Genomic DNA, 12,471 nt, shown 5'->3' with positions numbered 1-12,471 from the left:
AGGTACTACAGAAAGCACAATACATAAATATTGTAAAGAAAAAAAATATTCCTTTGGGATTTAAGCCTATTTTTGATTTATTTTGGCTACTTATTTGGCTTTGCTATATTTTCCCTGCCAATCTGCCACGGCCCCCCTGGCATCCTCTCACGCCCCCCCAGGCGTCCCCAGGCCCCACTTTGAAAACCCCTGCTATAGGCTACCCCATGTCCATATAACTGGTCCAGTCCGAGTAGGCTTCACTCACACACACCAGAGGCACCGGCACACAAACAGAGCCTACTTCTCAATCTCTCTGTCAATCTCTCTCTCTCTCTCTCTCTCTCTCTCTCTCTCTCTCTCTCTCTCTCTCTCTCTCTCTCTCTCTCTCTCTCTCTCTCTTACACACACCACGGGGGGGGGGGGGGGGGTGGGCGGGGGGTATTGAATCGAATCGTGAATCGAGTTTGGTAATGAAAAAAATCTAGATTTTTTTTTTCAGGGTGAATCGCCCAGCCCTAGTCCTAAGGAAGTAGTAGTAGTTTGTGTGTGTGTGTGCGCGTGTGTAAGTGGGATTAAAATATTTGTTTGCCATCTTTATCTGAAGAGCAGACTGAGTGTCTGAACCTGCGAATGCTAGCATGCTAACATTGGGACAGTTATGTGTGGCCCAGTTCAAGGGTTTATCTCTTCTCCCCTAAATTGTCTAACCACAATTTTCTTTTTGGATGTAATAGATATGACCCACTGCAAGTTTTTAAAACTCTTAATGAATGTTGGTTCAATAGCTAATTGCCCAGAAATTAACACTCAATTGTAGAGTCATCTCATTCTGACCATGGTTTTTATGATTTTCCTGTTTTTTAATCTAAATAAGACATATATAACATTGTTTTTATGGTAAGTTTTGCACATATTTTCAAAGTTCAGTTTGTATCACACACAAATCGGTGGATTGGCCAATAACACCATCATGTCCAGTCAGTACAGCATTTTACTACTATTGGCTAGTTTTGGGCAGCAATCTTGGTTTTAACCCATAAAATGACCTTAAAGTGTACCTCTGGGATTTTGGACACCAGGCCTCATTTCCGAGTCAGCCAGGGTGTAAACAATGTGTCCAGAACGTTTTTTTCACATTCCATGCAGTCCTTGTGAATTCTCATATCCATGTTGCTAAGCTAGCGCAAGTGGACGGGAATGGTAGTAGCCTGCCCCCAAAAATAGTCTTATCCAGTTGCAACAACATTCAAAACAACCCCATTATTATGCCAGACTGCAAGTGTAAATACTTGTCTCGATAGAATGAAGTTTGAAATTAAACCAACATTGCAATCATGTTTGATCACCATCAGCAATTTGTGTTCTGGTTTGAAAGCTTGACAGCCGCGGAGTGATATTCCTAGTACAAATCCTAGCTTCGTTTGACACATCCATAACTTTTCCATAGAGCGAACTCCAATATCTTTGAAGTGTGTAAAACTGAACGGTTTTCCCCTCTCCCTGATCTCGCTCGCAAACATCAAGAGTAATGCTTTCTGTCCGACTTTGTAAACCTTTCGTAACATTGAAACATATGCCATAACAATGTTTGGTTGTTACTAGATGACCCGTGTGTCTACACAGCATGTTGGCGAACAGAACGCACACTCTTCTCCCTTTCATTCCCCCATTCCATCTCGTCACAAAAAACTTTCCTGTTAATAATAACTAGAGCTACGAGTGACATATTTCACAATGTCAAGCCAGATCACATAGCGTTGCGTAACGTATGAGTCCATACGGCAATTCTAATGCCATTTGTTATAGCAATTACACTAAATAACAGTAAAGCAGTACAACATGCAAATCCAAAAAGTTTGCAAAAGTGAACGCTATTCCCCTCCTGACCTCGCTCGCAAACACCAAGAGTAATGCTTTCTGACCGACTTTGTCAACCTTTCGTAACATTGAATATGCCATGACAATGTTTAGTTGTTACTAGATGACCCGTGTGTCTACAGAGCATTAGATGTTGGCGAACAGAACAGTGCACCCATCTCTTCTAAATCCCTTTCATCCTTCCATTCCATCTCTTCACAAAAAAACATTCCCTATAATAACTAGAGTTACGAGTGACATATTCCACAATGTCAAGCCAGATCACATAGCGTTGCGTAACGTATGAATCCATAGGAAAACGGCAAGTCATGTCTAATGCCATTTGTCACAGCAATTACACAAAATAACAGTAAAGCATTACAACATGCCAATCCAAAAGGGTAACTTCTAGCCCAAGTTTTGGCTAACGTAGGCGAAGCCATTATGGGCTACCATCATAGAAGCAGAAAGCATAACAAACCTGTTCTTCGGTTGGTGCGCGCCACAAAATGTAGATCTGGGAATGCGGTTGGCACTGCGGACACTTTTAGAGTTTTCCGTGTAGGTATTAGACTTCGAGAAGGACTTTGTGAAGTCGTCGGGACTGAAATGGTCACTGCAAAGCACCGGGGTAGCTTACGGAGCGTCTCCATCGGTTTGTTGATGTAGCCCTGCAGCCAGGAGCCAGTTGGTTCTTTCAACATCTTTCACGGAAACCAATGGAAACTTGCCGATACCCATCTGTGGGCTTTATTATTGCAGTTGGTATATACACACTGATGTACAATGTTGCGATGTCGTTGGGTTTTAATCCACTATTCGATCCGAAAGCAGTTGTAGAACTAGCCTTGATTTGCAATGTCTCTTGCGGGTCCCTGCAGTGGGTGGGTGGGCTACATCACAACTGAAGAGAGCAAAGTAAAATTCCGCCGACCCCGAGAAAATAGTCTCTCAACATGGCAAAATCCACGCAGTGCAAGGTTGGTTTAATTTCAAACTTCATTCTACTAAGGCAAACATTTACACTTGCAGTATGGTATAATAACGGTTTTGTTTTGAATGTTGTTTAAACGGGATAAGACTATTTTTGGGGGCAGGCTACTACCATTCCCGTCCACTTGCGCTAGCTTAGCAACATGGATATGAGAATTCACAAGGACTGCATGGAATGTGAAAAAAACGTTCTGGACACATTGTTTACACCCTGGCTGACTCGGAAATGAGGCCTGGTGTCCAAAATCCCGGAGGTACACTTTAATGACATTGAAATTTGGGGCACCCCTTCTGAAATGATGGAGAACACCCTAAGGAAGGTCTACATCAATTTTGGTGCTTCTATCCAGCGCGTAACGATTAGACCCTTTTTGGACGGTTAGATCCCCTCACTGATTCTTGAGAAAGTGGCTAAAACAGGTTGTAATGTTGACAGAAAAAAACAAAGTGAATTACAAAATGATATGGTATATCCTCGTAGACTAAGGTCTTGGCTTTTCAGAAATGCACAAGGCCAATCTCCCCATTATGTATTTTTTTCAGAAATCAGGCTTTTCTCCGATCATACCTTGTTTTTTGTCAACACCGTCAGACACAATTAAAAGTTATTAAAATTGTATTGATTTGGTTGCATATGTATCTGGAGTTTTTAAGTGATTATGTGTATTTTTTGGTTCACACATATGCCTTTAAATGTTGAAAATTCACTTTTGTTCTATTTTAATACTGTTTCATGTGTTCTAATTTTAGAATATGTACCGTCATACGATGCTTACTTAACGCCTAAATACAACAAACATTTTTTTGTAATTTCACAAATATTCGTGTAGGCTTAAATTGGCTATTACTTTGATATTTCAACAACTCCTAAGGAAAATGTTGTAAGCACATTCCTTTAAAATTTCCAAAACTCCTTCTTACGGTGGTGACTTAAGAACTGACGGTGGTGACAGTAATCTGAGAGTGGAGAAAGTGGCCTAATTAGTACCTGCATTTAGCAAAATAAATAGCCCTCTCAAGTCAATGGCATCTTGCATAAACACTTTATTTTTGTGTGTGCACAGTATGAGCATGTGTTTTTACTTCATTAGTTAGATTATCTAGGAAGTAAGCCACTGGTTGTTGAACAATGTGGTAAAAACAGCTTTTAAGTTGTTCAAATCCAAAATATAGAGGTGTATTATCATAGATGTAGGTCTTGGCTGTGCAGTGAATGCATTGGCCAAGCTCCCCATGTTTAACATTTTTCATAAAATGGGCTCTTTCTTGTTTTGTCAACAGCGGCAGACAGAATTAGAAGTAAAAACACATGTTTACTGTATAAAAGTGAATTACTTTAACAATTCAACATAACTGTAGATACTTATTGTATGCATATTCTTAAAACATGTCAAAAACACGTAAAACATGTGTTTTTTGGTGAACTCCATCAGATGTCACCACCGTCAGGTTTTCTGACAAAAAAAACTCCAAATGCACCTCAGTGGTGGCTAGAGTATCATTTTGGATCACACTTATTACTAACATGCCTAGTAATGTTTCATTAACCAGCACAATTTAGTAAAATATGGAACAACATGATGAGCAGAACAAAATCTGACGGTGGTGACATCTGACGGTGTGAGACAAAAAAACACTCTTTTAAATATTATGCATTGTTTGTTCACATTAGCCATTTCATTTTCGCTCTGTTTCTTGGGTGCTTCATACCTTTTCTGAAAAAAAAAAAAAATTATTAACATTAATGTAATACAATACTATTAAAACCCCCGACGGTGTTGACAGTTTATGGTTGGGACAGTACCAGTGTCCAAACAAATTAACAAATTGAGGACAAAATAATAAACTTACAGGAGCTTCAGTGATGGTGAAGTAGGCAGTAGAGCTAAAGGTTTGAAAAGGGGTCCTCAGTAATGAAAATGACCTTGTGCATACCTGATTTTATTGTCTTTTAGAAAAAATCTGACGGTGGTGACCAATATGCTGGACACATTTTGAGCAATCAGTAAATAATAGTAAATATTGTTTTACATCCACTATGTGCACATCTGTAGAACCACTTTAATATGGTCTTCCACATCATGGTGATATTGTTCAATTCTGTTAGTGATTTTTGTATTTTAAGTCAATTGAAATGATGATGCCAGTCCTTGGGACAGGCGTTTTTACAGGGTGTGGACAGGTTTATAGCCATGAAAAGTAATAAAATTACACTTAAATATTTCAAACAACTGTGTATTCGTGTGACCGACCCCTTGGCCATTACCTGGGTTCATTTTGTTTGTCAAAATTTAGTTGATTTTCAACAGAATTAATATTTTACTGCAGGGACATGTTTTTGCCAAACTTTCAAGAATCAGTGTCCTACTAATCATCAGTCATGACGCCAAGGTTTTTAGCTACATTTTTTGGGAGCGTGTCTATGTTCCCACAGCCCATTGGTCCCACAGCGTATTCCTGCTACTCCATGTTGTCACAGTTCTAAGAACTTATTCAAATTAAGGTCCTAAGTTCCAAAGGCACATTCTCTTAGTTTACCCAGGAATGTGGGAACATGTAGTTGTAGAACATAGGGCCTATACTTGAATATTTTCTTTAAAATGTTGGAACATGGAGCAGTAGATATAAGCTGTGAGACCAATGGGCTGTGGGAACATAGATCTGACCCCCTTTGGTCTTGGTCAAAGTGGCAGAGCCCATCTTGAGGTTGATGATGTGACAGAGTAAGTGCGATCGATTTACTGCAACGGCTGTATCCGCATTTAGACAGCAATGCATTCTGGCTCAAAAACTTGCATGACGGTTAGATTTCCTGTCAAACTTCGAAATTTCGGTGATGTTGCGTCGACGAGGTGACATGTCACATGGTGTCAAACTATCGCGGTATGAATGCGACTGCAGTCAGATTTTGCAACCTCTGCAGTTGCTTATCCCCTTCAACGCTTGCCTGCAGACTGCCTCCGAGGTCACGCGCCCATGAACTGGTTGGTCAACAACTCACTCACGTGTGTATATGGGTCTTGTCTCACACCTCTACACAAGTTTGCGCAGGTCCCCACTTCAGCTCCTCCTCACTGCCTGTCTCCCCACTCCTCACACGTGGTGTTTTAGTAGAGCAAACCAGTGCGAGCTCATCGTCTATTATATATATTTGTGGCTGACTTTAAATGCGCTGTATTTAATAACACCCACATCGTGACAACAAGTTCTCGCTCACGTGCTTCGTCAACATTGGTCGACAGCAACAAAGTCGTATTCAGCTAGTGACTCTTTAGCTGGGATCACTACGAGATCTGTCTTGGACAGGTCCAGCTGTAGGTGGTGATCCTTCATTCATGTTGACAGGTCGGTGAGGCAGGCAGAGATGTGTGCCTGTGCCGAAACCGTGGAGTCATCTGGCTTGAACGACAGGTACACCAGGATGTCATCAGTGTAGCAGTGATCAGAGAACACATGTGTTTGAATGACACACCCCAGGGAGGAAGTGTACATTGCGAACAGAAGGGCAATGCCAACATTTCCATTTCACTAAAAATAAACGGGGGAAAAAACGTATTTACTTATGGAATTGGAGAATGTCACCATTACGTAGAAGAACGAATTAAAGTAGTTTTACAGAACTGCAAATAGTGAGTTTAAAGATGTCCTCTCAACGTAATTTCATTAATATTGCTGTGTTCAACATTGTTATTGAATGTGTTACGCGTTGGTCCTGTTTTAAAAAATGTTCTGGATGCTTTGTTTCAAGTCGTTTTTGCAAGCTAGCAAGGTGGCTTGTGGAGAAACTAGAGGGTCTTCCGGGTTTCTCGTCTATAACAGTCTCTGATTGGCTCCCTCCTCCTGCTCTGCGGAGAGATAGTCTAAAGTTAGAGTCGCCACTTCCCCGGGTGGTATTGCACTATAGGGGCGCCAACGGCCACCAGGCGTTGCTGGTTTTGAAAACATGCAGAAAAAAATGACTCGACAATATTAGGAAAATGGGTCGATGTGACGCAACACAGAAAGGCTTTCGTGATTCGCTCGTTTCTCTGCATTGTTTATGTTAATTGGGAAACACCGGGAAATACAGCCAGCCGAGGTGACACACCGCTATGAGAGCCTTGCATGTGAGTTTAACTTGGGGTGACCGTCCGATCTTCAAAAGGAGTGAGTAAAACTGTGTTTTATCGGAAGTTGGCCTTTAAAACAATATTTGCTATTATTTCCTGATTGCTCAGAATGTGTCCCACATAATCGTCACCACCGTCAGATGAAAATAAGTAAGACACATTCAGGCATGTACAAGGTCAGCATCATTACTGAGGACCAGGGCATGACACTGGCACCTGCCAACCGGCCAAATGTTGGTAAAACTTGGCAGTGGCTAGTAATACTTTCAGTGTCACTAGCCAATTTGGCTGGCAGCTTTATTCCTTGGTAGCCTATATTCTGTTGTTTTGCCCCTTGTGTATCAATTGTTTGCATATAAGTTCAAGAAGCTCAATAACTCAGTTTCTATTTGCTTGATATACCTCCATGAAGAAAGCTATACACTCATCTTGCTTTAGCACCTCATCTTAGACGTACACTATCATGATAAAGAAGAAGAAAACAATATAAAATCTGTGGCTTGTGGAATACCTGAATGGCAAGTGACTCGGGAAAACCACTAGCCACAATGGCCGGTGGATGAAAACGTTAATGTGACTTTTTCTGGGTGGTACTGTCCACTAAGTGGCGCCAACGGAGGAACGCAGAAGCAGTTAGAATGAATGGGGTCCTATGGAGCTCATCCATAGATGCTGCGGTTGCTTGGGAGAGAATTGTTATCGTGTCTTCATTTTCATTTTCCCAAAGGCAGGATAAATCATCCTTTCAACAGCACTTTGTTTGCATTTGTAAACTCGTTTGATCTTTATAAGATACGGCTTTATTGTCAATATTACATCACAAGTGGCTTCACACACTGCGGTTGGATTGGTCAACCGACTGCATTGTTGTGATCACGACAGCCATAATGCAATTTGGTTAGCAAAATGCTAGCGGAAGATGACTCGTAAATGCCAAACCAAATCAGAAGGATATACGTAACTGCCAGGTTATTGTACATTTGATTTCAATCCACATCGGTTTCTCAGGACCCACAGTAATCTTGTATGAACTTCACTTTACTTAGAGCACACATTGACAGCTTATGATCTCACTTGGAACATTATAGCATCTTATGAGTCCTTATGACAGTTTAACATCCAGGTCTGCGCATAGAGGGGTATAAGTACTCATAATGTTACGCCCCATCAGGCAGCCTCTCATTTATAACCAGTCATGAGCACTCATAACACCATTGGATTTATAAAGCATTATAAGCTAGATTCATGGGTATATACATAAACGTTAATATAAAGCATCATGAAACATCATGGGTGTAGTCATAATACATTGTAAGTCATCATAATGTGCATTATAATTTGATATGCGCTCATAATGCGCTATAGATATGGGCTTCATAGAAAGTGTTACCAACTTTTTTTTTCTTTCAAAATTAAAACTTGTTGTAGCCACATTCTCAAGAATCAGTGTTTTGTTTATTAAATAAAAAAAAATATATATTTATTTATTTTAAATATCATCATCATTTCTACTTCTTTCTTACTAGATCAAAACTGGAATCTTGTGGTGCGGATGAGCAACAATCGCCTGTTCTCCTGCAAGTGGGGCATGACTGAGCTGTTGCTGATGGAGCGTTGGCTCCCGCACTGGGTAGACAGTCACCTCCACGTGGAAAAGAACGTCATCTCCTTACTCTGGGAGGATCCGTACATGAGCTACGTACAATTGGAGCCTTACCCCTTGGAAATGGAGAGACTGAATATCTTAGGTAGGGATGCATGCAAACGATTAATCATTTAATGTGTTAATCGATTAAAAAACATTAATCGCAATTAATCGCCAATTCAACTGACAAGAGACCCAGGTGAAATGGGCATGTGAAGAATGTGTGTGAAGAGGGTGGGAATAGTGGGCATATTTAAATCACCGTTGGAATGAAGAATTTATGTAGAATTAATTTAAATTAGTATTTTTATCTCGATTGTAATGTTAATTTTTAGATTTAGCAGGGTTTTTTTTTTTTTAGAATCATTGAGATTTCCGCTTATCAATTAATCGTAAGTCTATTGATAAGACAAACAACTAACGATTAATGAATTAATCGATAATTTGCATCCCTAATCTTAGGTTTCGGCATGGAGCACAATTGCCCTTATATCACCTTTGAGCACAACATGAGGAAGTACTACTATATGGATCAGGGGGAGGAGCACGTGTTCTGGGCACAGCTGGTCTACCTGGAGGGGAAAGGTGTCAACATCCAGGTAGGGGGTGGGCGATATGACAATATTAAAGAGGCACTAGGTAGGATGACGCCATGTCATTTGCGAGGTGCCCGTGGCATGCCTGTCTCAAAATCTACACCGTAATGAAAAAATGCTGTTCAAATATTTTCATCCCGGAATGCCAGCAGTTGATACAAATCTGAATACGGTATGTAAAGCGATGTTTCAAGTGAAAAGTGTGTACATGTGTATGCAAAGTGTGTTCAGAGTAGGGATGAGATATCGGTATCGGTGTATCTTTATCGGGTTCAGATATCAACATAATTCAGAGATCGGAATTTTCCCAAAGTATAGGAACTTTCCTGATACTGACATTGAGCCAGGTGTAATGTTCATTTCAAATCATAACACTTGCATATTAGTTTTCAGGATGGGATTGATACTTTTTTACTTTGTTACTTTTTACTTATTAATTGGTTTCCAGTTCTTCTGACTTCCTTTTCTGACCGAATAGTCTACTTGGTCAACATCCAGGTAGGGGTGGGCGATATGACGGTATTAAATCGTGAATCGCGATATTACATTACATTACATTACATTACATTGCATTTGGCAGACGCTTTATAACCAAAGCGACTTTCAGAAGAGGACATAATCAAGCCAACATCACAAGCAAATACAAAGTGCACAGGAGATATACAGAACAACAAGTGCAATTACAAAGAGGGGTTAGTTTTTTTTTTTTTTTAATATATATAATAAAGAGGAAATAATGAGAACACACACACACAAACACACACTCACAGACTAAACTAAACTAAACATAATGTCAGGATTCATTAGTCTAGTAGATTCTCTCGAAAGAGGAATGTCTTTAGTTGTTTCTTGAAGGCTGCAAGAGAGGTGCTTAGTCTTGCTGCCTCTGGGAGACTGTTCCACCACTTGGGAACCACAACGGAGAACAATCTTGACTGGGAGTACCTAGAGCGACTGGATGGCAGAGCCAGACGGCTTGTACTGGATGAGCGCAGATCTCTTCCAGTAACATAAGGCGTTAGTAGGTCCTTCAGATAAGCTGGGGCCGTTCCTGTGATGGTTTTGTAGGCAAGGGTCAATGCCTTGTGCTTGATCCGGGCGGCGATCGGTAACCAGTGCAACTCAATAAATAGAGGAGTAACATGGGTCCTTTTGGGTTGATTGAATATCAACCGTGCCGCCGCATTCTGGATCATCTGCAGAGGCTTTAGCGCACAAGCAGGTAGACCTGTCATGAGTGAGTTGCAGTAGTCAACGCGGGACAGGACCGTGGCCTGGACCAGTCGTTGTGTAGAATATTGTGTCAGCACAGGTCTGATATTCCGTACGTTGGACATCTGGATTCGACAGGTCCGGGTGACCGAGTTGATGTAGTTGGAGCATGACAGCTCATCATCAATCATGACGCCAAGGTTTTTGGCGACTTTGCTTGGGGTCACGATGGTGGAGCCTATCTTGAGGTTGATGTTGTGACTGAGCGGCTCTTTAGCTGGGATCACCAGGAGCTCTGTCTTGGCCAGGTTCAGCTGTAGGTGGTGGTCCTTCATCCATGTTGACAAGTCGGTGAGGCAGGCAGAGATGCGTTCCGAAACCGTGGTGTCCTCTGGACGGAACGACAGGTACATCTGGGTGTCATCAGCATAGCAGTGGTAGGAGAACCCATGTGTTTGAATGACACGTCCCAGGGAGGACGTGTATATTGCAAACAGAAGGGGTCCCAGCACTGATCCTTGGGGTACGCCTGTGGAGAGGGTGTGAGTCGTAGACAGCTTCCCTTGCCATGACACACTGAAGGTGCGTCCAGAGAGGTAGGAGTTGAACCATGAGTGGACAACGCCTGTGATTCCCATGGCTGTGAGTATCCTCAGGAGGATCTTGTGGTTGACTGTGTCAAAGGCTGCAGACAGGTCTAGTAGTATGAGGACCGAGGATAGTCCTTCCGTTCTTGCAGTCCTTAGAGCTTCAGTCACTGAGAGTAACGCAGTTTCAGTTGAATGTCCACTTCTGAAACCAGATTGTTTGGGTCAAGTAATCCGTTCTGGTTTAGGAAGTTGGTGACTTGCTTTGCAACTGCCCTTTCTAGCGTCTTGGATAGGAAGGGAAGCAGTGAGACAGGTCTGTAGTTTTCGACATGAGCAGGGTTCAGTTAAGGCTTCTTCAGTAGTGGTGTCACCCTTGCTTGTTTGAAGGCGGAGGGGACAGTGCCGGTGGAGAGTGAGGAGTTCATGATGGATGTGATTGCTGGGACCACTGTTTGGGCAATGTCTTGAAGAAGGTTCGTGGGCACTGGGTCTAGTAGGCAGGTAGTGGGACGGCTTCTTGTGATGAGTCTGGAAACGTCTTCTTCAGAGAGCAGAGTGAATTCATGAAGTGTTGCAGGAGTCGCCGTGTTTTCCAGGGGGGTGTCTTCTGGGCGGGAGGGTGGTTCACAGAATTGCTTGCTAATATTTGCCGTCTTTTCCGTGAAGAAGGTGGCAAAGTTGTCCGGGTTAAGGTCTACGGGTGCAGGAGGGGGGGGAGGGTTGAGCAGTGACTTGAATGTAGAAAACAACTTACGTGGGTCTGTAGTGTTGCTGATCTTGTCGTTGTAGTAGGTCGTCTTGGCAGCTGTTACAGAGGCGGAGAAGGAGGCTAGTAGAGATCTAAGTTTTTCGAGGTCAGATGGGTTGCGGGTTTTGCGCCATTTCCTTTCTGCCGCTCTGAGGGTGGTACGTAGAGCTCGGATGGTCTCTGTCAGCCATGGTCGCGGTTGTGAAGGTCTTGCAGGTTTAGTGACTAGTGGGCAGAGGTTGTCGAGGCAGGAGGTCAGTGTGGAGCTGAGCGAATCTGTAGCAGTGTCAACATCGAGTGAGGAGAGCACAGTTGCTGAGGGCAAGGCATCTGCCACCACTGATGCAAAGCTAGTGCGTGACAGGTTGCGTAGATTCCGCCTATATGTGACCAAGGGAGGGGGGGGGGGGGTAGGGTCGGGTAGGGAGGTGGTGAAATGGAGGAAAAAGTGGTCTGAAACATGCATTGGTGTTACCTTGATGTTGTCCGCTTGGCAGTCCTTAGTCATGATCAGGTCGAGCTGGTTACCACTCTTGTGTGTCGGGGGGCAGCTGGCTAGTTGAATGTCAAATGAGTTCATCAGGGCCTTGAAGTCTGTGGCGTACGGCTTCTCTAGATGTATGTTGAAGTCGCCGAGGACAAGTAGGGGGCCGCCTAGGTCCGTGATGGAGGAGATCAGCGTATCCAATTCGTCAATAAAGTCGCCCAGTGTTCCTGGGGGACGGTAGATCACAAGTAC

General features: G+C 42.6%; 1 protein-coding gene across 2 annotated transcripts in view; it reads left to right on the top strand.

Annotated features, from left to right (window-relative positions):
• The window catches only part of LOC134469414 (cation channel sperm-associated auxiliary subunit epsilon-like), a 141,796-nt gene that overhangs the window by 106,085 nt on the left and 23,240 nt on the right, over positions 1-12,471 (top strand). For both annotated transcript variants that reach the window (XM_063223652.1, XM_063223653.1), the window contains 2 exons: positions 8,468-8,689; positions 9,049-9,185. In XM_063223652.1, coding sequence (XP_063079722.1) covers positions 8,468-8,689; positions 9,049-9,185 — 359 coding nt within the window. The remainder of the gene's footprint in view (positions 1-8,467; positions 8,690-9,048; positions 9,186-12,471) is intronic.

This window comes from Engraulis encrasicolus, chromosome 18 (assembly GCF_034702125.1).
Source record: "Engraulis encrasicolus isolate BLACKSEA-1 chromosome 18, IST_EnEncr_1.0, whole genome shotgun sequence".
NCBI lineage: Eukaryota > Metazoa > Chordata > Actinopteri > Clupeiformes > Engraulidae > Engraulis > Engraulis encrasicolus.
This window is presented reverse-complemented; position numbering and strand designations above follow the sequence as displayed.